This window comes from Ambystoma mexicanum, chromosome 2q (assembly GCF_040938575.1).
Source record: "Ambystoma mexicanum isolate Mex_15411 chromosome 2q, UKY_AmexF1_1, whole genome shotgun sequence".
In the NCBI taxonomy this organism is placed as follows: domain Eukaryota; kingdom Metazoa; phylum Chordata; class Amphibia; order Caudata; family Ambystomatidae; genus Ambystoma; species Ambystoma mexicanum.
Window position 1 is genome coordinate 848,415,438 of NC_090924.1, and position 26,814 is coordinate 848,442,251.

The 26,814-nt window shown below is 48.4% G+C and overlaps 1 protein-coding gene across 2 annotated transcripts in view; it reads left to right on the forward strand.

Moving 5' to 3' along the window:
* The window catches only part of ZNF438 (zinc finger protein 438), a 226,983-nt gene that overhangs the window by 21,800 nt on the left and 178,369 nt on the right, over positions 1–26,814 (forward strand). For both annotated transcript variants that reach the window (XM_069648078.1, XM_069648079.1), the window contains one exon: positions 24,666–24,770. In XM_069648078.1, the coding sequence (XP_069504179.1) occupies positions 24,719–24,770 (52 nt within the window). In that variant the 5' untranslated portion in view covers positions 24,666–24,718. Of the gene's footprint in view, positions 1–24,665; positions 24,771–26,814 lie in introns of those variants that run through there.

A 26,814-nucleotide genomic window follows, 5' to 3' on the forward strand; every position in this document is an offset into this window, starting at 1 on the left:
CGGGCCAATCTCGGATCATGTTGTGATATTGTAAAGGTCCTAGGAAAAATATATATATAGTCAATCCAAGTAAAAGTGTTAAGCGGGGTAGAGTAAAAGGTGTAGCCCCTTTCATTTGGGTGCATCCCCCTCCATACATCAACCATACCATACACATCCATCATGTCAGCAAATTCATTACGCTCCCCCTTGGTTCGATCTCGCCTATCAGGGTTTCCAGACGTTCGGTCTATGGTGGGGTCTGCCCATAGTTTGAAGTCCCCCCCTCCCTAAAATGATATGTCCTGTGGCCTCAAGCATTATTTTGGAAATAGTTTTCCCAAGAAACCGAACTTGTCCTGCGTTGGGGGAGCATATTGTAGCGATTGTTACATTTGCCTTCCCAATGGATCCCGTCACCAGCAGAGCCCGACCTTCCACATCTGACCATGTCTTGGCAACCGTAAACTCTATACCCTTCCTAATGAGTATCCCCACTCCCCCCTCTTTTCAGCGGTCCGCAACCTCAGAACTCTGTTCCCATACGCTTCCCAAGGATTTGTTGTTCTTCCCTTTTCACATATTTGGCTCCTGCAAAGGGAGAACATCAATCTTTGCCCTGCGTAATTATCTGGATACTAAGGATCTCTTCGTTGGTGAATTGAGACCCTTAACATTAAGCGTTCCCACCCTAGGGGAGTCACTCCCCCTTGAATTAGAAATCTCCACTATAGTATATCATTGGGGTAAAAAGGCCTGTCAACCGCGACCAACATATCTTCTGGTCATCATACGTCACATCATGTCTCTCTTCTTGTACCATTAAGGATGTAGCTCTGACCCTTTCCCTTTCGCATCCCTTATCCCCCACTCCCTCCCCTCACCCATCACCCCATTTCCCAGTTGATGGATCCGATCGAGCCCAGAGAAAAATATCAGCCCTTCATCGGACTACCAGTGGAGACCGTTACTTCACGGCCCCTTTTATAAAGAAAACCACAATTTCAAACTGTGCCTATCGATGCTTGGTTGTTCACCACTCCGTCAAGCCTTCCTTCAGTGTTGTCTAGGCGCTGCGTAATCTTGTCTATCTTCCCGCCTATGTTGGCCCCCATATTCTTGATTTCACTCAAGAGAGCCGCAATGTCGCCTTTCGTGGCAGCTGAGTCGGTACCTGTTGTTTCCATTGTTGCCGTATAGGGGTTGGCAATGCAGAGAGGTGCTGAGGCGTAGGCGAAAGTGGCTAGTTTTTGCTTTGCGCTCATATAGGCCGGAGTAAAATTGGGGGTGACTTGTAAAGACTTTGTGCAGGGCCAATAGGACGGAGGAGACTGACGTAGGTATTCAAAGGGGGGTTGCACTGCATCACTGTGAACACCGAAATTGAACGTCCAACATCGCTATGATAACTAGGTCCTCTATGACGCTGGCAGCAACTTCTCTGTAATCATTGTCCAATCAATTACAACTGCGAATTAAGGGGATTCCCCCTACCTCGTCTCATGCTAAGAAAAGCTTTGGGTTACTTGTATCACGTTTGTCAAGTATGTCCGCTACAATCGGAGCATGTGAAATAGCAGATGGGCTTGGGCACAGGAGGGTCAGGCTCTCTGGAGCATCACTGCTTTGGGTGGGAACCAGGTGAATTGCTGTTTTCCTGAGGTGTCGGGCACCAGCCTCCTCAAGGTGAAACATTTTGAGTGTAACCAGTACACTGCACCCTTTGGCTCAGATTCCGTTCCCAGTGCAGATGTCTTTAGATTGATTCCAGGAACACAAGTATCATTCCTTTCTCAAAAAATAAAATGTGCGTACGTCTCCAAAACGCTCCCTCTAGATACGCAGTCTCCTTCTGTTGCATAGAAGACAGATCATGAAACGTCGTTGAAGCTGGGGTTTCACTTTTTTCAAGGATTGTTTGGGGAGTATTGTTCTAGGTTCTAGATCCTCAATGGGGCCTCAGGTGATCTGTGAGCGAGTTGCCAGGTAACCTGGAGTGTGTCTCCGGTACGCCTTCATTGACTGGAGTGACAAAAGCGATTATGCAGCACGCCTACAAGGGCGTCCAGACGTTATCTTGGAGCGATTTTATGGAAGGCAGTGTCTGATTGGGGCCCCGTAATGGCTAATGTCCTGCGCCTGTGAGAATCTTGGTGGCATGGGCTAAAGTTAGGTGACGTAGCTGGGGGTCGCCGCGCTACGTTCCGTGTTATACTGGGGGGGGGAGAGGCAACCGCGGCGCCAGGATCAACCTGCGATAGTTGAATCCACTCCCCTAGCTGCCCGTTTTAGCCCACCACCTCGCCTTTTTCTATGGGGGAGCACCTCACCTTTCGGGCTAGGTGGGCTAGCCAGTGAGCGGTCTATTCTCCGGGGTCTCTGGGTCCAGAGTTCGGATCCTTCTAGTGCTCTCGGGCCTCTCGTCGGGGCGTCCGGCTCCACCTGGGGCTGATTCGGCAAAAGGGAAGGGTGGAGTGTCAATTATAGAACGTTCTGGCTGTCTGGTGTGGAGCTTCACTCTATCGGGCCTGTGTTCCTTCATGTGCGTGAAGCCTCCCCGGGCAGGGGATGCCATGCAATCTCTCCCGGCGATTTGACCGCACAGCATGGAAGGAGTGCGTGCCTTGTAGTTGGCGCAGTGTTGGCCCTTTATGAGGTGCAAATCTGTGTTGTTGGACTTCTAGATATGCGTCTGACGAAAAACCGCCACTCTGGGAACTCTCGCTGTGGTCCGCAGAGCGTTCAAGATCTTCATACCCAGGACGATGCTACGATTGGAGCAAGCCCGGTGCTGCGGCTTATGTAACTGCAAAGGGGTCGCTCACGGGCCCATCATACCATTTCCGGAATTTCTTGAAGGTCCGGTATGACGTCTTCTACGTCGTTCTGTTTTATCTCTTCTCTGGTGTTTCCCCCCCCAATACAGGTAGCTGGAGGCAACGTCTCATCTGAAAGGGCTCAAATGCGCGGGGTGTTTCACGTCGGGTTCAGGCCCAGTTACATCTCAGTAGGTCAGCTTCGCATCAAGCCCAATATTGCAAATCCAGTGCGATCGGCGGGGGGGGGGGGGAGTGGGTGCTTCCTCCACGTCGTGTTTCTCAGTCAATATTCATCCGATTACGATCGGGTTTTCGCTCAGTTGAGGGGGGGGCCGCAAGTGGGGGCTCTGGTCATTTGTCATTTGTGGGGCCACGGTTAACGGAGCTCGCGCAGGAGAGAGGCTCATCCGTGCGCCCCCTGGTGGCCAGTCGGTTATTGCTTTTTGATAGATGGTAAGCTCAGGGACTGACAAAATCCTGAGCCAAAAGAGAGCTGGTCTAAAATAAACCTCTTTGTATTGGGCTAAGTCCCACATCTAAACACATTTGGTTAGTACAAGGCATAAATTAGTTATCAAAAACTGATTACCAGAGATTGCTAATTAACTTCTTATTAGCAAACGGACCCATTTGATTAGCAATTTTATACTAATATTGTTAATGTCACCAGAAGTTATTTGTACCGAAGACATGAAATGAGCAACAATACAGCAGTTTTGTGAACCACTGTAATAAGACATTAGTGCGCGGAGTAAGGCCTAGCAAATTCTTAAAATTCAGCTAGACCTGCAGGTTGGGTAGCTTATTTTACCTATTCAACTAAGATAAATGCACTCTACCGATACCAACGGAGGACAACACATTTAAAATTAGATTTCTGAAAAATGGTGGATGTCGCTACAAACTCCCTTTGTGTTTGGCACACTGCTTCCACCCAGAGGCCAGCTATGCACAGTGAAACTTGTATTTGATATTTATTGCAAACAAAGTAAATGTTAGATAAATGTTTGAAACATCTCTTGCTAACGTTTCTCACCCTTCATAAAATCTACTTGACTGCAAAAAAACTTGTCGAGCCCTTGATGAGTGTCTGTAAAATGTAAAAGGTTAGCTGCATGAATGGACACATATAAAGAGATATGATAAAAAGGCTCTGAAAACAATTTGGCCAGTTGTCTTTTGCAGGTGGTAATATATCATGCAATCATAATACTAAAGCAAATCGACCTCTGGATGCTAACTAGAGTGTTTGGTATTGGTGTTTGGTATTGCAGTATATCTGTAGATGTACAGACTGGATGGAACTATTGATCACTACTTTGCGTAAGCATCTAGTTAGCTTTGTGAACTCATTTTGTAAGAGGAAAGAAAGAGACTATTCAGAGTGGATGGCGTAGCAGGCAGAGAACTGGGCAAAGCAGGTGGAATATTGTAGTTTGTGGTCATCCCGCTTTCCGGGTACCTGGTATAAAGCAACACAGTGATAATATAAAATGTCAACATTGTAGTTTGTGGTCATCCCACTTTCAGGGGTTCCATTCCATTTCATTGCGGGATGTTTTTTTCGCTGTTTTTTTTTTTTACAGCGAATTATTTATTGAAAAAAGCCATGGATTTTAAATTTATTTTTGGGGGGTCTCCCCCATACTCCGATTCCCTTTCAGTTTCTATCACCAAAAACCCACATCCCATATATTTTTTTTTTTTAAAATGTATTTATTGGTTTTAACAGATTAACAAAAACAAGTATACATCGCTTGAGTATCAGACGAATAATCAGAAAGTAACGTAACCCTCCCACCCCCACCCCCCCAACTCAAGACCAAGTAAACATTATTGTCCCATTACGATAGGCCAGATTGATGGCTAGGGAAGTCCGATCCATCCGAGGCATCGTCAGAGTTATTAGGATGCAGAAGTGGCTCAGTCAAGGCCACCCAGCGTTGTAGTTCTCCGCTGGAGTCTAGCCTTTGTTCAAGGATTGCCGTTTCCCACGCGCCAGTCTCCGCCGTTATCCATTTAGTCAGGTCCCCCCACCACAATGCCTCATGCGGGGCCCTAGGGCTCTTCCATCCCATGGCTATGCGCCTCTTCGCAGTTATGTAGATCAAGTCTTTGAGCTTGTTCAGAGGTTTGTTTTTGTGGTTGCGTTTGCATCTGCCCAGGATGCATACTGCGGGGCAGTTCACCTCTAGCTCGATGTCTGCGTCCGCCACCCTCCCCTGAACCTGTGTCCAGAAGTGGCGTATCTCCGGGCAGCCCCAGAACATATGCGTCATACCCGCCTTCGGCTCCCTACATTTGGGGCATAGCTGGACCTCGGCTCCCCTGAAATTAGATATAGCCTCTGGTGTTAGGTAGGCTCTGTTAGTGATGTACAGTTGAATGAGTTGCAATCGGGCATTCCTGGAGACTTTTTTATGGTAGTGGGTTATTTTCTCCCATTCGGCATCCGTGAAGTCTAAGCCAAATTCGATTTCCCATTTTGCTCTACATTTAAGCTCGGTGTTAGTCGTGCCCTGGAGCAGGGTTTCGTACAATCGCGAGGTTTCATGGCCGCCCTCGGCTGTGTTCAATAGTGTTTCTATGACCGTATTTTCCGTCATGGGGGTGGTAGCCTCCGGCCATCTGACCCTAATGGCGTGTATCACTGCCCCATGGAGCAAAAATTGGCCAGCGGGTAATCCCGTAGTTTCAGCGAGATCAGGAAAGGGCATGATCTCTTCATCCCGCATTAAGTCTCCCAGGGTGGCCACTCCGTAAGGTTCCCATTGGGTGCGTGATTCGTGAAAGCCCCATGGCTGATGAGCCATAATTGCTGCTATAGGGATTTGAGGTGAGAAAGGATCAGCTGGCCCCACAGTTTTGCACGCTCTGTTCCAGAGCTTTATTCCAAGTCTAATTAAGTATGGAAGGGGCTGTGTGAATCTGCCCTGTGCCCACAGTAGGTCCCTCAGGAGGAGGTAGGGTAATGCAGGTTGGAGGAGCCGAGTGTCCGAGGAGGTCTCATCGGCCATCCATCGCATCACTTGCCTTAGCTGGCTCGCCAGGTAGTACAATTCGAAATTAGGGACCTTAACTCCTCCCCTCTCGTAAGGTCTTTGGAGTGTGTCCAGCGCCACCCTGTGTCTGCCCTCCTGCCAAAGGAACCGTCTGCATAGTTTGTTTATGTTTTTAAAGAAGGAGGGGGGGATATTGTAGGGAACGTTTGTAAAGTTATATAGTAGGCGGGGGAGAGCAACCATTTTGAGTAGACCGGCCCTACCGGCCATCGAGAGCGGAAGCTTACCCCAGAATTCCATAGATTTTTCTAGAGCGTCTTTGGCTCTCACCGTATTAAGTGTATGTTCCGTGAATGGGTCCCGGTGTATGGTGATTCCCAGGTATCTAAAGGAGGTCGCTTGCCATTCTAGATCTAGGGAGGGGAGGGATCCAGGGCCATCTTTATGTAGGGCGGCAAGCGGGTAGAGGCAGGACTTATCTTTGTTAATACGGATACCCGTGTATCTACTGAATCCGTCCAGTGTTTCTAGGATGTAGGGCAGGAGGTGTTCAGGGTTATGTAAGAACAATAGCGTATCATCCGCATACATAGAGACGAGGTGGGTCACTCCGTCGATTACAATACCCCCATCTCCGTATTCCTGCCTAAGGTACGTGGCTACGGGTTCGGTGGCGATGATGTATAGCATCGGGGAGAGTGGGCAGCCCTGGCGAGTGCCTCTATGTAACGCCCATTTGTTTGAGAAGGTCCTGTTCGTGCGCACCCTAGCGGTGGGGTTGGTGTAGACTAGCCGGGTCCATTTCAGGAAGGCAGGTCCTATCCCCATTTTAGCCATAGTGGCATAAAGCCATTCCCAACGCACTGAATCAAAGGCCTTGGTGGCGTCTAGTGACGCCACCGCGTATTTCTGAGGCCTCTGCTCCGTGCTGTACATAATATGGTGCAACCTACGCAGGTTCTCTGTTATGGAGCGACCGGGCACGTAACCCGTTTGGTCCTGGTGGATCAGGTGGGGAATTACCCTTCGCAGTCTACTAGCTAGCAGGGAGGTTAGGATCTTGCAATCGACATTTAACATGGAGAGGGGTCTATATGAGCCGCAGTGCGATCCGTCTTTCCCGGGTTTCAGGAGAGGGACAATCACCGCCTCCCTCATGGAGTCGGGGAGGGCACCCCGCTCGTAGGCTTCGTTGAACACCTGTGCCAACAGTGGGGCCAAGGTCTCCTCGTACAATTTATAAAATTCCCCAGGGAGGCCATCAGTGCCTGGGGACTTACCGGTTGGGAGTGACCTAATGATTGCCTTGACCTCATCTGGGGTGATGGGTTCGTCCAAGGCGTCCGTCATATGGGGCTCTAGCCTGGGGAGATCTATGTCGTCCAGGATGTCCTCTATGTCGGAGACGTCCACGGGTGGGGGTTCGGCGTATAAATTGCTGTAAAAGTCAGAGAACACCGAATTAATTTCAGTCTGGGTGTGCACTAGGGAGCCATCTGGTTTGAGTACTTGGCAAATGGGTGTTCTGGGGGCTTCTCTCTTGTACAGCCAAGCTAGGAGTTTACCAGGTTTATCACCTAGAGCGTGGGTACGTTCAGTGTGTTTGGCATAGCTCAGCCTACCCAGGGACTCCCAGTGCGTGAGACAGGTTTGTTTGAGGTCAATCACCTTCTGTAAATGTTCTGGGGATGGGTCTAGTCTGCCTTCGAGCTCCCCCAACTCACTCTCTGCATGTTCTAAGGAGGAAGTAATCGACCTCAGTGCTCCGCCCATGGTTGCAATCATCTCCCCTCTCAGGACCACCTTGTATGCCTCCCAGGCGGTGCCTATGTGTTTAACACTGTTGAGGTTCCTTTCCCAGTAGTCTTCAGTCCTATCAGCAATGTGTTCGCGGAGGGCTATGTCTAGGAGAGCTTCAGCCCTAAGTTTCCAGGTGGGGACCGGGGGTCTAGGCGGGTAGATCTCCCAGGTGGCTACTAGTGGGGAATGATCGGACAGTACTCTGGGCTGGTACTGAGCACCGCCGAACGTTGCCTGTTGTTCTAGGCTCACGAAAAGGTAGTCTATCCTAGTGTGGACTGCGTGAGGAGGGGAGTAAAAGGAGAACACACGTGCATCTGGGTGCTGTTCTCTCCACAAGTCTCGGAGTTGTAACTGCTGTATCAACCTTGACAGAATTTTGGCAGGCGGGGAAGGGCGTGTATGTTTATCGTCCGACCTGTCTCTCAGGGGGTCTAAGGTGCAGTTATGGTCGCCCCCCCATATCATGGTTTGGTCCCTGTAAGGGCCGAGGCGTGGATACAGGGAGTGGAAGAAGGTGGTTGCATCATGGTTGGGTGCATAAGTGCTGACTAGACAAACCTCTCTCCCTTCAATGGTGCCACATGCAATTGCCATCCTGCCCTCATTGTCTGCTTTGGAGCCGACCAACCGGAAGGGGACAGAGGGGTCCACCCAGATCAGGACACCCCTGGCGTAGGAGGAGTAGGAGGAACCTACCAGGGTACCACGCCAGGCCTTTGCCAATGCTTTCAGTTTGTCCGATGTAAGGTGTGTTTCTTGTAGCAGGGCTATTTTGGTTTTGCTTCTTTTAATATAGGAGAGTATGCGCCGTTGTTTCACGAAGCTGTTCATGCCTCTGACGTTCCACGTCAGGATTTTCAACGAATCGGCCATGTGAGATTTGGGATTCTGGTGGCTATGTCCAACGCCCCCGGGAGCACCACCAGTGGCCGGAGGATCGTGGGGGTCTTGTGGTTTCCTGGAGATTCGTGCATGCGGGTCTCAGCCGGGTTACTTGCACCCCTGAACTTCTGCTTCAGTGACTGCCAGCCTATCCAGCGGAGGGTAGGTGCCTCGTCCGTGCTGACTGAAATGGATGTTGGTGGTCTTGGTTGTCCCTGATTCGGGCACTTAACAACTGTGCCAACTTCCCCTATCCCTCCCCCCCGTAACTGTGAACTTCCCCAACATAAACCAGGTCGAGTGAGGAGCTCCTCACTATGACAGACCCGTTTCCGCTCCTTTAGACCGAAGGACGGTCGCATGGTGCCCTACGGGCGGGTAATGAGTACCCTTAACAAGAAAGAACTTCCAGGGGTAGGAGAGTGTTCGTCCGGGCGCCTCGTGTTATGAAATCCAGTCAGCTGCGGCGTAAGTGGCCGTTCCATGGTGGGGCCTCCGAAAGGCACCGGGGCCCTGAGAGACGGGGCTCAGCGGGGTTGTCGTTTCCTGACTTCGACATCTGGGATCTGCTCCCTGTCCATCCAGTCTCGGGCCTCTGCCGGGGTATCGAAGAGGTGAGTTCTGTTGTTTCGTATCACCTTCAATCTGGAGGGGTAGAGGAGCATGTAGCGTAGGCCTGCAGCCTTCAGTCTTGCTTTGGTGTGTATGAACTGTGCCCTCTTCATTTGAACCTGAAATGTATAGTCAGGGTAGATGGATATCTTGGCTGAACCCCTGCAGATCTGGCCGCCTGACCGCGAGAAGGTGAGGATGGTTTCCCGGTCTCTGTAGTTAAGTACTTTTGCGATCACGGGTCTGGGTGGGCTGCCAGGAGGGGGTTTCGATGTGAGGGATCGGTGAGCCCTTTCGATTACAAAGCCCTGAGAGAGTTTTTCTGCTCCAATCTCCTGTATCAGGAGATTCTCTACGAAGTTCGTGGGGTCCGATCCCTCGATGCCCTCCGGGAGCCCCAGGAGGCGAATGTTGTTGCGGCGTGCGCGCCCCTCTGCCTCCTCGACCCTGTCTTCTAGGTTTTTAACTTTTTGTTGAAGTGCATCGACATCTTTGAGGAGCACTGTCTTAGCTTCCGTGTTCTCGCGGACCTGGGCCTCCAGCACCTCTGTTCTGCCGGCCAGGGATCGGACGTCTTGGCGCAGGAGGTTCAAGTCTATAGCGACAGCGTCTATTTTATGCTCCACGGCTGCCTGGGAAAGTTTGATAGCTTCAAGGATCTGTGTGTTACTAGGTTCCGCTGAAGGCCCCAAGGGGTCGGGTAGGTCTGCAGCAAGAGTCTCGCTCATGTTATCTGGCGCTGTGGGCCCCGCCGCCGTGAACGTGTCGATGGTGGTCTGACGTTGCTTAGCCCTTGCTCCTTTGGTAGACATGTCGACTGAGCCTCCGGGCTTCGCTGTTACCGAGGTGGCCGGGGTGAGCCGCGATGGAGTGGCCGAGGAAGCCGTATCGGGTGGGCCGCGATGGCGGATCGCTGTATGCTGTGGGCGGCTCCGTAGGCACAGGGGGGACGGATAGTGTGCGCCGGGGCCGCTTCTTCGGGTTACCAGGCCGGGCACGCCTGTATGTGTCGGTTGCGTTAGTCCCCCCCGCTCACCTCGAAGGGCCTCCGAGACCCTGGCTCCCGGTTCTGTGGCTGGCAGCGCCCTCGTCCGGGACGTTCCAGGCTGGTCGTCCCGTTGGCACCGTCGTTCGCGCTCCAAGCTTCACGGGTGCCCCACAGGCCCCCCTCGTCAGTCCAGCTGGGCGTTCGTGTGTCCTCGGCCCTCAGCTGAGTGTTACGGCGCGAGCGGCTTTAGAGTGCGGGCCGCCGCATCTTGCAGGGCTCGGGAGCCGCCATCTTGGCCCTGGTCCGCGGGATCGTGTCGCACGGTCTATAGGGCGAGACCGGTCCTCCAGGGCCACAGGAATCGACCCGCAGGTGCAGCAGGATGTCGGCCCTCGATGAGGCGGTTCGTGGGGTTCGGAGCCCCCGAAAAAAGTAGTTAAAAGCAGCTTATGATGGTCGCATCAAGCGGAGCGCAAGGAGCGAACGTCCTCTTCACATGGCGGTTAGCCACGCCCCCCAACCCACATCCCATATATATAATTTTTTAACCCCCCCAATACAATTCAATGGCCTTTTTTCGATAAGTAATTTGCGGTAAAAAACCCTGCAAAAAAACGTCCCGCGATGAAAGGACGTTGTACCCTTTCAGGGTACCTGGTATAAAGCAACTGGGTGATAATATAGAATGTGAAAGAGTATGGGGTCGCTCATGGGTTGAGCACCAGTTGCAAGATGTATGCAACCTGCAGGTTACAGAACTAGGTTTGCCATCAAAAGCATTTGATCATGTGATCATGAACATTTTCAAAAGTGTTCACTCGTCAATATGATGCATCTTCCCCCCCCCAAATGAAATTACTTGACACTATGAAATGGAGATGCACTAACCTAAACTTTACCGTAAAGCCTGGAGATGCAGTGTTTTACAGTATCTATACTGTAATTTTGCATTATGTAACAACTTAGGAATGGAATTGCATGGCTGTCTCTTACAAAAATATGAAGTTATCACATAATGGTTTTATAGGGTATAGAAAGCTTAATGAAGGCATCATCCTGATTACTTCTGGTTTACAATTTGAAAATAAATTCTTGCCTAGCACTCCCATACATGCCTTTGGCACTTAAGAGTGGAGGAGATGATTAATGCTGCACTTTCTCTCCATTAGCACTTGTGAAGAGAGCACAGAGGGCAAGAGGGGGAAAACGGGGCGAGTTGTGATTTAATTGAAGAGTGAAACTTAAATCACAAGTGTCCATTTGATTAGCAAACCTACATAATTGCATAGCAAATTGCTATGCAACACTGCTTATGTTTTGCCTTGTTAGTAGGAGCCGATTTGGGTAGGCCCAATCTTTTCTTTAGGACTGTTCGTTCTGCTGAGCCCAAGCTATAATAATCCGCAAGACTCCATAATTCAACTCCATAACTCGACGCTGCCCTGGTCTGGAGAGATAACATTTTAATTGCCGGTGAGACTACAAAACTACTCATATTCGGGCAGGCAGGTCAGGCACTCCACACGAGTTCCAGACAAAGATAATCTGTAGAGGCCCGGTCTCAGGTCCTAAAGAAAGGCACGTCTTTCCAGACCAGGATATTGACACAATCAAACTGTGTAAGTGGGTGAGGTTGGACCCTCTACTTCACCCTCTTGCTTCTCCACTCTTTTTGACTGCTTGCTCTCTGTTCTGTCCTCCCCTCTCCCTTTTCCTATCTCCTCCCCTTACTTTCTTCTATGCACTTACTCTATCAGAATTGTCCCTGGACCTAGTATGATAGCAACCTCGTCTGTCGCTCCCCCATCCCCTTACTGTTCTTCTCCCCGCCCCCCCAGCACTATCTGAAACGTCAGGCCTAGTACGATAGTCGCTTGTTTTGTTCCTCTCCTCCCTTTCTGCACCCCTCTCCCTCACCTTTTGTTTTTCTCCGGCTCTACCAGAAATGTCGTCAGGCCTAGCACGGTAGTCGCATGTCTGTTTCCATTTCCTTCCCACTCTCCCGCTCCCTTCGCGTCAGGCCGAGTACGATAGTTAATTTCACATCCTTGCTGTTCATGGCCTGTAAGAATGTTGTCGTATTTTCCCTTGTTCCCTACCTTGCCTTGAAGCGCTTTGAAACATTGTGTATAGGCGCTATATAAATAAACTATCATATCATACTAGCCTTGTTCACTCCTAGTAAGTTTCTAAGAGATGAGTTTGGTACAGACTAGGTTCTCTGGTACTAGTAAACTGAATTAAGGGCCTTTGTGGGGTAAGGACTCCAGCTGCCCAGACAAGCAAAATGAAGGGTGCCAAAGGTATACTCCAGGAATGTATTTATGGGTAGTCTTACCATAAAGATGCCACCTCACCCCTGGGTGACGGCTCCACACAATCAAACTGAAGGTTATCGGGGCACACTTGACAAAGTTATCTACTGAAGGACTTACTATTAAGATGCTTCCGTACCACTCTTTGTACTCCTATTCAGGCAAACTGTAAACTGAATTCAGCAACATGTAGTGCGCTCTAAAATGGGGATCTAGGTGGACCGGTCCCTAAGGTGAGCAATGAGCCACAGCTACCCTTGTTCACCCTCCTGTATGGGCCTAGAAGGTGAGTTTGTTACGGGTAGGTGACTCCCCTTTCCTGGGGAGCTCTGTGTTAAACCGAATACCGGATAAAATTAGGGGTTGAGATCTGGATGCTATGATTAGTTGGGTAGATTATCCGGTAAGGTACACCCTACAATTTGCCAGTACAATTGTGTGATGTTGTGTGGGTGTGCAGGTCCTCCTCTTACAGGGGCAGTGCACCAGCGCCCCCCACTGTGGGAGTTGGACCTGGTTTAACTGGATGGGTACACTGACCTACCTTCAGTGTTACCACCCCTCTCAGAGATTAGGAACCCTCCCCTCAAGCTGGCAATGTCCGTGCATGTGACTGTTGGGTTAGTTCTTACCTTACTACTTGATCCAGCAGACTGGCAGGTAGGCACTAGTACAGCAGGTAGCACGGAGGGCAGGTTCACCTTTTCTCTGGGACGGGTAGGCTTTGGTCCATAGATTGCTGGAAAAGGGGAAAGTTAAAATCCACATGGCTAGAAAGGGCTGTTGCTAAAGACAGGAAATGGACAGAGGAGAGGGGTGGTGCAGGCCACAGTAGAGGGCGAGTTTAGCCAGAGAAGGTGCAGACGTTAAAGTGCTCTTCATGTGTTCATGGACCTAGACCCGGTTCTGGATCCAGTCCCAGGCACCAGAAAACTGAAAGTGGAAGGCAGGCCAAAATGGTGAAGGACGTGTGGGAGACCCCAGACAGAGCCACATTTTTGGGTCAGGAAATGAACAGCCCCGGTGAGGTGTGCGTTGTGTATGTGGACTGGTTCCCCCCCATATAGCAATAACAGGCAAGCTACCCAGGAAAGTGAGCACACAAAAGAAGGCACCAACATCTTTGTAATAATCAGGAAACACATTTATTACAGACGGAGAAGTAGGCTCATTGCCAGCAGAGTAAGTTAGGTACACTAGACATAGATGTTTGTCTGCATTGGCCAGCTGCACAAAGTGGGGCATTGATGAGAGGAATACTGGCTAGGCATACCCAGAGAGCGAGTGAGGGACAGAGCGTGAGGGGCACAGACCGAGCATGAGGGAGAGAGCAGGGCTGAGGGACAGAGACAGGTGGCGAAAGGAGCCCACATGGATGGAAAAGGGAGTAAGCCAGATTGGGTGATGTGAACCTACTTGGTTCTCTGTAGCTGCCCTGCCCCCACCCACACTTCCAGCACTGCAGCCAAGAAAGAGACCCAGCCCTGGTTCTCTGTCCACTTATAAGGCTGTTGTTCCACCCCTGCAGAACCCACCCACAGGGTCTAAGGAGGAAGGGGCTGGGATTATGACAGGGTGTAGGATTCCACATTCCGGCACAGGTCCCTCTCCACAGCTGTCCCAGGAAGGGGGTGAAGGGACAAAGGTGGCATGGACATGAAAGGTGGGCAACCATTGCAGGATGACACAATGGTGGATGCACAGCCCCCTCCTCCACAGGTGGAAGGGGGCGATGAAGGGACTAAGGAAGGGGGCAGGGACATGAAAGATGGGCAAACATCCTGGGATGGACACATTTGTGGATGCACAGCCCCCTCCTCCACAGCTGTCCCAGGAAGGGGGGGATGAAGGGACTAAGGAAGAAGGGGGCAGGGACATAAAGGTGAGCAAACATAGTAGGTTGGGGACAATGGTTCCCACCCAACTGTTCCAAGGTGCATAGGGGCTGGCGACAGGAGAAAATGGTGCAGGTGAGCAAACATAGGTAGGCCCCCTTGGGAGTGGGCTGGTGTTTGCAGAACTCAAGGAAGCTTGGAACAGGAAGGGGGCAGGGCCAGCTTCCAGGCTGAAGATTGTACCCTGGTTGTAAAACTTGCAGCTGTTATCTGTCATCTGAGGTGGGAACAAGTTTACGAGATGAAACGTACGGTGGGGGATGAAAAATCATGCAATATATTAAATTGCAGCAAGTGACATGCCATTCATTAACATACATTATTAAGATGCAACAAGTGACCTATATGAGAAACCCAGGTATCCACAGCGATTAATTATGTGCACTTGCCTATTGTGTCAGCAAGTGAAATATGATTGCCAAAAGCATTCGTGCATGCCTCAGTGCCATCAGTGTGGGGAATGGTTGTGTAGAATGACTCCATGTCCATGGTTGCTAGTAATGTGCCCCTTGGGAGGGGCCTATGCCATTTAATTTGTTGAGTAGATCAGTGGTGTCCAAGATGTAGCTTGGTGTCTCTTACAAGTGGCTTCAAGATGTCCTCGACCCAGCCAGAGATCTTCTCAGTCAGTACGCAGGATTTCTCTAGAAGCAACTTTTCCTCAATTGTTCATGGACCCCCAAATATTTAGCATTTGTTTTGGTATCATGACCTGATTTTTACAGTGGAGTGGAGCATTCAGCTTCACTCCCTGGGGCTTTTGCTCATTGTTATGGGGAAACTGACACGTCCTTGAGGCTGTCAGTACTGTGAAACTGTTTCTCTTGGTCTTTCGACTTTGTTTGCACTTGACGGGAACCTTTTATCATTGCGCAAAGTACCTTCCAGTACTGCGTAATCAGGCCTTTGTTTTATGGCCCTAGACACCCTCTAAGGAATTTTTTGGTGATTGTACGATGTGCTTCATTAGAAACCGATGACAGCAGTAGCTTTTTCTTATTTCCTCCGGACTTCTCACTGTGGCTAGTGTCCAACATGGCCGTGCCACGTGGTCTTTTGTTTGTCCTTTCGGCCATTTTGTCCCTATGCCTTCTCTCTACCTTTCCAGAGCTGGAACTTCAGATTCCTTACCCTGTTAGATAGGATCTGAAGTAGTTTTAGTTTCCCTGGGATCCTGGGAACCTAGAGTAGCTGAGGCATATGCCTCCATCCCTGACAATACAAAGCATTACTTTAAGGATAGTGTACTGGTAGATGTTGTAGACACCCCTGCCATTGGGGACACTGGGGCCAACAGTGGTGGATTCCATGTTGGTAAACCCAGAGGAACTGGCCAGAGCTTCTCTGATGCCCACTAAGGTGGCTGATGGCCCCTTCTCTAGTTCCTGGGTATGCCTGTAACTCTAGCTGAAAATGGTGGAGTAGTTGGGATACCAGTTAGTGTTCTGAGGCAATTCCCTGGGAAGGTTCTGTTTGGCAATGGCTTCTGAGACTTCAGTCTTGTGGGGGAAACCGCAGAATGACCCAGCACTAGATCTCATACCAAAGCCAAAGGAGAAACCCAAGGCTAAAGGAGTCAAGAAGCAAAAAAGAGAAAATTCCCCATTCATTTGAGAGGGTAGGGATTGACATTGTCCCCTTGACCCTCCAACATATGCTAGCAGCAGGTTTATTCCGGGGCTGGTCGACCATGCCACCGGGTATCCTGAAGCTATCCCACTCAAAACAGTAACTGCCAAGTCATTTGCTACAGCATTACTTGGCATTTTTATTAGGGTTGGCTTCCCTAACAAAGTTGTCAGACAGAGGCAGAAATGTTGTCTAAGTATATGTAAGTGTAACGCTCACCTGGTATCCACGGGGATGTCACTCAGCCTGTTCTGACCTCTTACGACCTCAAACCCTTCCCTGGAGTCTACTCGACTGGAGACTGGGCCTTGTTTTCTTGGAAAGTGTGTTCTCTGTCCTGCTTTCAGCGCAGGGGCGCGTTGATTGATGCGGGCTCGTTGCTGCCTAGTTACTTCACTGGCAAGAGTCTGACAGGTAAGTATGAGTCTTTTGAACAGTTCTCTAACTTCGTTCCTTTCCTTCCTTAGGTAATGGTCGGCGTCCGGGGATGGCGACGCGCTGCTGAGATGAGTAGCGCTGAAGGTGATTGAGAGCGCGATGCGCGGTGTGACCCTTTCGTATTTGTATTGAACTGAGTTCTTTTTCTGTGTCTTTTAGGTGGCGCAACGTTTTCAGCGTGGATGCCGGTTATGAAGAAGAAATGCAGTGAGTAAGCGCGGTATGCAGCGCCTCTAGATGTTTCCACGCTAACCTGGATTGTCTTTTCCCTCTTGCAGATGGATGAGAAGTTCCGGAGACAGCCAGAGCGGCTGGGATTCAGGTAAGCGTTTGAAGCTCGTACAGTCTTTAAAAATAAGCAAATATTTTCTGAATGCTTGCTAATGCCTTTTTTCTGTTCTTTTCCCTTTTCCTTAGTAAGCAGCATGCTGGGATGGGAATGACACCGTCAAAGATGCCCGCAGAACAGAAGTAGCTCTGAATGATGGGCAGAAGCGCGCAAGGTAAGGCTGTTCCTAACGGTGTTCTTTCAGGAGCTGAGCGCAGAAGAAAGATGCAGGCCTACTGGAGACCGATCCGAACACGGTGAGTGTCACGCTGCAGGTGCAGAAAACACAAAGCATGTTTCTCAGCCTGGGCGTGGCTTAAATAGTCTCTGGGTATTCCAGGTGTCTCTGGGCTGAACCACATCCAAAAGACTAGACTGCACATGCAGTTCTGGGAACCGAAATATGTGGGGGCATCCATCTTGTCCCCATCAATCCACTACAAGTCCAATCCCCAATGTTATCCTATGGGAGTGAGTGAGTCTGGTGCCACAAGTGCCAAGTCTGACTCCAAGTGGGTCTTTGGAGGGATGGAGAGGCCCTTGAGGGCCATTTAGGTGATCGTGGCCTGGCTCCAGCCTGACATCTTGGAGGGCTGGGGACATGAGGGGTAGGAATCATGACAGTAAGCCATGTGAAAGGAGGGTGGGTTCTCCTATACATTTTCATCTGTGTATCATCCACAGCCAAATGGCTTAGTTGAATGATTCAACAGAAACCTCAAAGCATGATTGGAGCTCTTGAGGAGCCTCAGAGGAGAAAGTGTGATCTCCCCTTACAGGGTTTGAAATTGAGATTCAATGAGCAAGAGGTAAAACCCGCTCCTGCGTGTCTGGCATTACCCTGTAGGCAGGAGCTACTGCAGGGGAACCACGAGCGACCAGAGATGCTCCTTTAACGTGTTGTCCATTTAGCATGATCCATTGTTTTTAAATTAGATGTGTTTATACTTTTTATTTATTAACATTCTCAAATATTCGGTCACATGTACATGTTTGGAAAGCACCAGTTGGGCCTAGGAGCCAAAGGTAGCTCCTAGTAGGTTGGTTTCAAGCTAACCAGGCTCTACTCTGCTAGAAGTAGGAGCTAAATAGCTCCCAGCTCCCTTCAATTTCAAACCCTGCCTTACCATGCTTACTCTTTGCCTACAGAGATGTCCCTCAAGAAGGGGTTAGCTACAGTCCCCTTTGAGCTTCTTTGGTCACCCTGTGAGGGGACCACAAGCTATAGTCAAGGAAGGATGAGAGCTCCCCACTCCTCCTGTCACTACTAACGTGGTGGACTATGTGCTAGGACTGGGAAAGAGGATGGCCTTGCTGATGGCTCAGGCCAGTGACAAAGGCTGGTCAGGCTTTAGTCAAACATTGGTATGACCAGAAGGCCTCACCGGTACATTTTCCCCTTGGCCAGGATGTCCCGATTATGAATCCCCTAAAGCCTAGAGTTTTACTGGATAAATGGCCAGGCCCTTACAAAGTTGTTGAGCAGCTCGCCTTGGAACAGACTGGTGGCAGTGGTAGTTTTGTCTCGCATTTTGGTAATTTTTTTACCAAGCTCTACCGCGCTTTGCTGTGCCACGAGGTCTTTTGTTTGTTCACTTGGCCTTCCTCCTGCCATTATTTGGGCATCCAGTTGCCCACGAAAGGTGCTCCTTTCGCGTGTCCCTGCAGGTCACGTGTGTGCGTACTCAGGAAGGGGGCTGGGACTGTCTGGTCTGAGTGTCTGAGGGTATGCAAACCCCAGTGGTACCTGATTGGGCCACTGCTGGTGTGTATGCATGGAGCAGATCGTGCCATTGGTGGGCTGGGTGCGAACACTCCCCTGACTGTGGGAAACAAGAGGGGTCCTGCATCCATTCGAGCAGATCAGTAACAGATTAAAACGGATCTGACAAAGGATGTACCTGAGACACACTGAAGAGGGCTGGCACCTGAATCCAGTTGTTGTCCTGGTCGAGTTCGGCTTTGCGTCTGATCTTAGAAGATCTGTGAAGGTTCTTTGAACTCTTGGAGTGGTGTGTCCAGTCACTTTCGACGTCTCTTGGTAACCCTGCAATTAAGCCTGTTCAGAAGTGTCCCTGGGCCAGCCAGTGGGCTGCCCAGCTGAATCCTTGGTTGCCGTGCAGAAGCGTTGCTGTTTCGGGGGAATCCCAACTTGTCCAGCAAAACACCATTCTGCTGAATTTCGTCATCCCAGCCGCGAGAGTTTGGTTCCCCTGAGTCACTGTGCAACAGTGACAGCCGCTAAAGGTGATTTTTTTTTTCCCGCTTTCCCTCCAGTGCTGTGAGCCCTACTGCATCAGTGTTTTCTTCAGTATCAAGAGTAGCAGCTCCTATCCCATATTGGACCTGTGGCCGTACCCGCAGCACCTGTGCACCAGGAAACTGAACCAAGGACGAGAGATCTTACCTCTGACGACCACCTCTAGACCTTCCAAGTCTGGACCAAAACCGAGCTAACGGCAGTGATTAGTGAAGTCACTTGCCAGTGGCCCTTTGTTCATCCAATTGCTTTTACGCATAGAAGGTTAATTTTGGCCTTCCTTTGGCTTGGCTAGTATTCACTCACTAAAGCCCACCTTAAATCGGGAACAGCTTTGTTCATCGTAGCCGATTCTCACCTGACTTTTGGAATCCGTTTCACCTCTTCAAAATTCTTCCCCTAACTTTTTCCTGTTTTCTAAGAAGTACTTTGTGAACTGTACGCGTGACCGTGCAATTTTACACGCACATTCAACATTGAGCACAAGGCTCCATTCATCTCAGGGCTGGGTTTAAACAGTTAAGGTTGCCATCTCTGAAGATTGTGGGTGCTACTAAAGTTATTCACCCTTTTTACTTTGCAGGTATTGGAGTTATTAAATTTCTCACTGACTTCTGTGCTTGTGTGTATATGTGTGTCTCATTATATATACGCACACACTCGTGGAAAAGCCTGTGTACATGGGCTAACGTGTGTAAAGGAAGACCTTTTCAGAGTGTTAATATATTTTGTGGTGTATTTTAGCATAATTTATGTTAATTAAAAACATTTGCAAAGGATCTTGCTCCATTTACGTGGAGGAGTAGTAACATCAAACAAAATCTCACAGATATCCGTTGAGAGTTCAACATAGTACATACGGACAATTGTTGTATCTGCTCCTCATTGACTTGGATTGATATCAAATAAAGTTTAAAACTTACATGAATATTATTGATATGATGCATACCAAATATATTACAATTTATAATTACATAATGCAGGAGTACATTGGAAAAAAGTGATTTTATTTTAATCAAATGAATTTGTTTATTTTAAAGTATATATTGTCTTGTTGAAATACACATCTTGTTTGCCTGGAAGAAGAACTTGAAGTCTTATTGTTGTATGTGTAAGGCAACAGCTCCCTCGAACAGTGATAATGGGCAAAGCGAGAAGGGAGGCTTCAGACAAACATACATCTGGCCTTTTATTATATAGTATGATGAGATATATATGTCTCATACTATATAATAAAAGTCCAGATGTATGTTTTTCCAAAGCAGCTATGCATATATATCATAGTGTGTTGGCTTGTGTGGTGTGTTAATTGCATTTCATGATTCATGTGTGTTGTTATTCGGCCTATAATAAATAGCATATTTTCGTATACTGCTGTCTAATTGTAATTCTTGGTGTTTGACTGTGTGCTCATTGGAGACCCCTGATCATCCTCGCTCCTCCTGAGATTTAGCCTTGACTGCTCTCCAAGCTACTCTGGCTATCTTCCCAGAAATGCTCCCCTGTTCATCGATCAAGGTTGGCCCCTAAACACCCGTCCACCCGGGATTATTTTAGAAATCAATTCTAACAGCAGATGTATGTGGCGGCGGATGGGCAGGTGTGTGTGTGTCTGTGTCTGTGTGTGGGGCTGGATGTGGAGGGGGTTGTGTGTGGGAGGGGGGATGGACAGGTGTGTGTGTGTGTGTGGGCAGATGGGCAGGTGTGTGTAGGCAGGTGGGTGGGTTCGCAGATGGGCGGGTGTGTGTGTGTGTGTGTGTGTGTGGGCAGATGGACGGGGGTGTGTGGGGGCAGATGGCAGTGGTGTGGGCAGATGGATGGATGGGTGGGTGGGTGTGTGTGTGTGTGTGTGTGTGTGGGGGCAGATGGCCGGGGGGTGTGCGTGGACGGCTGGACGTGGTGTGTGCAGATGGATGGTGTGTGGGTGGATGGATTTCTGGATGTTTGGACGGACAGATGTTTGGATGTGTATGTGGCTGGGTGATGGACAGGTTTTGGAATGGATTTCTAAACGGTGCCCTGGTGGACAGATGTTTAGGAGGTATTACCCAAATTGGTCATTTCATATTGACCGTATGGTACACCTGGCCGAAGGTCGGACAGTACCATTTGGTCATTTTGAAATGACCAATTTGGGTAATCACTACCAAACATGGGGAGCGGAAGTTGCGGGGTTGACCCCTGCTCCCCATGTTTGGTAGTGATTGCCTTTGGGGGAAGCGGGGGTGCCAACAAAATTATAAAAAAGAAAGCAGACCCTGCAGCGCCAGATCCAACCTGTGTAGGAGGGACGGATCTGACGTTGCAGGGTGAAAACATGCATGGAGGCAAAAAGGTAAGTAGGGGGGGTTAGTGGGAGGCTGTGTGGTGGTGGGTGAGGTTTTTTTATTAGGGCTGTTTTGGTCATTTCGGCTGCGAACAATTGTGCAAAGGCCAAAACGGATACATCCGTTTAGGAGGCCACCCTTGTTAGATGAACAGGGGAAACCTTCTGGGAAGATGGTTGGAGTAATTCACAGCAAGTCCAGCCCTAAAATGAATGGAGCCTTGTGCTCAATGTTCAAGTCATGCACGAAGTACTTGGAGAGCAGGAAAATGTTAGGGATGAATTCTGAGAGGTGAAATGGGTTCCAAGAGTCAGGGGAGGATCTGCTACAAGTGAACAAAGCTGTTCCTGACTTTTGGAGGACTGTAGGAAGCAAATACTACCCAAGCCAACAGGATGGCCAAAATAACCTTTAATTCGTTAATGAATTTGGATGAACAAAGGGCCACCGGTAAGTGACTTCACAACTCGCTGCCCTTAGCTTGGTTTTGGTCCAAACTTGGCTGGTCTAGAGGTGGTTGCCAGAGGTACTATTTTTCCGTCCTCCGTTCGGTTTCCAGATGCACAGGCACTGCGTGTGCGGACATGGAACAGGAGCTGTTGCTCTTGATTCGGATGAAGAACAAAGAAAACACTGCTGCAGCAGGCCTCTGAGCACTGGACGGACTGCGGGAAAACCGTCTTCAGCGACCTTCGCTGTCGCACAGTGACACAGGGGAGCCCAACTGCTGTGGTATGATGCAGCCTCCTATCTCGCTGCCTAGAGGTGCTGCGACAATGACTTTTCAGCAGAAGGATGATTTGTTGGATAAGCTGGGAGTCCCCAAAGTCTCTGGTTAAAACTCAAAATGGCAAAGCTCCTGCACGGCAACCAAGGATTCAGCTGGACAGCACATTGGATGGCTCTGGGACACTTTCGAGCAGGCCTACTTGCAGAGTTACTGGGAAACGTTGAGTGTGATTGGTCCTACCACTCCAAGGGTTTGAAGCACCTTCACAGGTCTTCCGAGATCAGGATCAAAGCAGGGCTTGACTGGGACAACAGCAGGATTCAGGTGCCAACCCTCTTACAGTGGTCTCAGAATCCTCCTTTATTTGCTCAGCTCCTCAGGATAATTGGCTCTCAAGAGCGTTCCTCCAGGCCGTAGCCCTCAGTCAATGAGAAACCACAGGGCAGAGCTTGCAAAATCCACTAGCCCACTTGCATTGGCGCAGAGATTTTATAAAGAGCGAGTACGATTTGCATGCTAGTCGATCTTGCTGGTGAGTATGGGAATGTTTGAAATGTTTGTTTGACATTTATTGCAAGCAAACCTTGCAGTAAGTGGCAAATGTTTCACTTTGCATGGCTGGCCTTTGGGTAACAGCATTTCATAAATATGAAGTGTGCTTATGGTGACATGCACCATTTTACAGAAAGTACTGGTAAAATTGTTGGCACTCGTCCCCAAGGGGGGTGCATTCTCTTGGGTCGAGTCTGTAAATTAAGGAACTCGCACCTGCAGGTCTAGTGGGATTTTTAAGAATTTGCGAGATCCGATTGCCAACCCCCCCCCCGTCCCTTTGCCCCCCTTGCCATTTTGAATCTAGGAGGGCCCTAGAACATATTCAGTCTCGTTGAAGACTTGCACTGGAGTTGGTGGATCAAGATGACAAATGTTTGTGCTGCACTGATTTAAAGAGTTCAATGGAATATGGGGTGGAAGCGCATTTACGCAGGCAATTTTAATATCTTATTTGCCGGGTTTATGATGGGCGTGGTCAAGTTGGGGCCTATGAAGCGAGCCTGTAATCTTCTTGATGAGTCCAAGTGGCATGTGGATAACCACACACAATTTCCTGCCTTGTACTTAGATGTTCCTTGCTTTTTTCGATGTACAAACTCCTTGTGATGACCTTTTGGAGAGTTGTAAATTGGCATTGGCGTTGTGCAGCGCAGTCTTAATCGTAACCCTGTTTGCACCTCTGGGAGTTTGTATTGATCATGGATGTCATGTGGGGGTGTGTACCATAGTTCAAGAAGAATGGGGTTGCATTGGTAGAACTGTGACTGCTGTTATTATAGGTGAACTCTGCTGTCCAAATTGGGTCTCAACAGGTACATAGAATAAGTGTGAAGGAGCAAACACAAAAAAAAGACAACCTCTTACAACAATCAATACTCAAGGCTGTCACTTATCTGGAGTTGACAGAACACACCTCATCTCTCAGTTGTCCTGTCGATGCTTGACTCCTCTGCATCTTGCCCTGTCCATCGGCATGCGGATATAATCGCTGCTCTCCCTCCACATGTTGTCGATGTCTTCATACCGCAGCCCGGTTCTACGAACTTTCCTGCAATAACAAGCAGGGTTTAGTGGGCACAGTTTTCAAATGCTGCCCACACCTAACGTAGCGGCTCCCATGCTCCTCATTCATGCTGTAAAATGAGGTATTTTCCCATGGCATGCTGACGATTGCAGTGTGCATACGGCTCTTGTGCCTTTTGTGTTCCTGGACATGCTGGAGGGCACCAATGACTTCGAAGTTATTTTCCTACACTAGTGCTCCTGACCAGTACCAGCCTCCCAAAGGTCATTTCACACTGTGTCCTTAGTACGGTGTTTACCATCTCAGCAACTTCCTCCCAGAATTTACTGACCTGACTACACTCCCAAAGCATGTGTTCCTTCCTCCTGGTTGTAACCCCTACAAACATCAGTCGCACATTCCCCTCTCATCCATTGTAGCTGGTGTACCCTATTATGCGGCTTACTCTTCCACCCCAGTTTAACAGCATCCGTTTAATATTCGCAAAAAACTAATTAGACCTTTCGTCAAGGATCTCTTGACCGAATGCTTGAGACCACTTTGCCTACAAGGTGGGATTGTCTGACTGCGAATTCTGGAGTAGAGAATAGACCAGAGGCCATATCAACTCGAACGCACCAACTGTAGCAAGATCACCTCTAGGTCCTTCCCTGATAGTCCTCACCCTCTCCCAACATATCTCGTAATATTACCAGGTTTTGCAGTGTTCTCTTTTGCCCACAAGATTCCAAGGTTTTCTGACTCATAAATATTGAATATTAATCTTTCCTTTCCAGTTCAGTCAACCAAGAACTACGGCTGTGGAATATGTCGGATTGCTATCCGCAGTGTTGTCCTTTACATGCATAGTGTTTGTGTTCGTACTATATCTATATCTAAATATTATATAATATATGTATATATAGAAGCTATGGTGATCTTAAAGTATGATTCCCAAGCACTAAATTTCTGCTATTTCTGGACCTGTTGTACAGAGTTAAATGCAATCCTTAACTATTTGTTTGTAATGCGAAACCTACACGTGTGTATTCATTGCCTTCTTGTTTTTCTGATAACATTTTATCGACTCATTTTTACAGGTTTGATTTCGTTTTTTGCAAACTGCGCAGAAAAAGCAGTGCGTCTGAAAACTATGCTGGGTCAGCAGGCACCAGAAAATTGCCCTGCAAAGACTACTTCCCCAGGTATTTACAGCATGCTACAGCTTAGCTATGTTATGTTATCGTAGTTTTATCGTATGTTTAGATTTATAGCATGGTATATGCTGCTTGAGTCATTCTCATATAGGTGTAAAGACCTAGAGCAGTCTCCAGTACACAGTGGAGTAACCTTTCTGAAAATGTTCGGACGGGACATGACATCTAAAGAAAAAGTGCCCCTGCGAAAAGAATGGGGACACATTTGTGTGCCCCGAAAGTTGGAGAGGGGGTACAAACGCCCTTGTCCCCCCTCCTTAAATTTAACACCCATGCAGTACATCTGGACTGCACATATGAGATGGGACGGAATTGCCCCAGGGAGCAACAGGTTTTTCGATTTCATGAAATGTTATAGCTGGCCACTGTTCATGATTTGATTTAAGGGGGTTGTGAGTTGGCAAAATGGTCTGCTTGTAGACATCAATATGATTTTGGTAAAGCTCAGCGGAGCATTGAAGATGGCAAAGCAATGTAGGCTTGTTGCAGGTTGATATCTTTAGTCCTCTGTCTTCATTACATGAATGATTCATATTCAATGACTGGGATCACCAGGACTTTCTAGTTCGCTTGTTTTAGGTTTTTATTTAATACTAGATTCTAAGCGTTCAGTTTCTTTGCACTCAAATTAAGATTATTCACCGTTTTACACTTGCAGTGTTTTTGATTTCGTTTACCGAATTGACCCATTCCATGCCTGATGGTCATTACATACACTTGCACCAGGTCTATATAACCACTTAATCATTTCTTGATTCACCCATACAAGTAGCAATGTTGTTTCTTCAGCGGGAAACCCATCAAAGTGGACCATTTTGCAACCTGTCCACACTAAGGAATAATACACCCCCCCCAAAGGTCCATGAAATCCTATCTCGGACAAATATCTAGAAATACTAATCATGCTTGAGTAAGCACAAACCTAGTATAGAAAAATAATGTCCCATATTTGGTACCGACAAAGCACTCCATACCAGAAGAATACGAACCTCCGCCAAACACTTCCTATGGAGCAGAAATAGAAACCTGTACTTGTACTGAGAAAAACGTTGCTCAAAGTAGCAAATTGTAATGTGATGTAGAATCAGCAGAGAACAAAAACCATGAATACATTGTTGACACGCTATATTAACCTTGCCAGACTAGCTTGTATGAGTATCTATTTCCAATTTACTCAAGAAGAGCATCATAGTGTAGGTGTCGGGGTAGAGTACCTTGTATGATTAAAGGACCTATGTATTGGAATACTGATCTTCCCAGGAGTCCATAACGATTATACCGTCACTGGAATAAAGCCCCTTGCATGGGTTCATTTTAATCACCAGGATGCACAAATCCTGAATACAAAATGTCCCAAATTTGGGAACTGACAAAGTACTAAAAAAAAAGAGCTATTTGAACTGCCACCAAACAGATTTCTGATTGAATAGAGAGTGAAACCTGGACCTTGAAGCAGAGACCATGAGAAGAAAAAATAAAATCTGTCATGTTTCAGTTGGGATTAATTTTCATTTGATAATATCAGCATAAAGATTTAATAAGAAGACCATTGTGATTGTGAAATCTGATAATCCACAAAGGTCTATAGGGTAACATACTGTAGGTGTTAGGACATGGTATCTGTGGGAATACTGATCTTCCAAGGATTCACTAAATATTACATAGTCCCTGAGATAAAGCACCCAGCTTGTTTCTTGGCTTCAAGTTACTCTTCAGGAAATAGAAGCTAGCTTTCTGCTTGTCTTCAGTCTCTCGCTTTTTGGCTTCTGATGCCCAGATCACTTCTTGTCAACTCTTGCCAAGAAGTACACCACCCCATTCATCTCTCAAACCCCCCCCCCCCTCCCCCTCCCTCAACCCCCGTCAACATCCCTGATTGTGTGCAGGTTTGGCACAGATATGCTCACCCTCTAGATGTGGGATGCACATGAACAAAAAATGTATTTCTTCCTGCCTGCTTAAGGTTTTTGTCAGTCTGTGATATCATTGCCCACCAGTCATGCATCGCCCACCTGTGCTCAGGTCGGCTTCT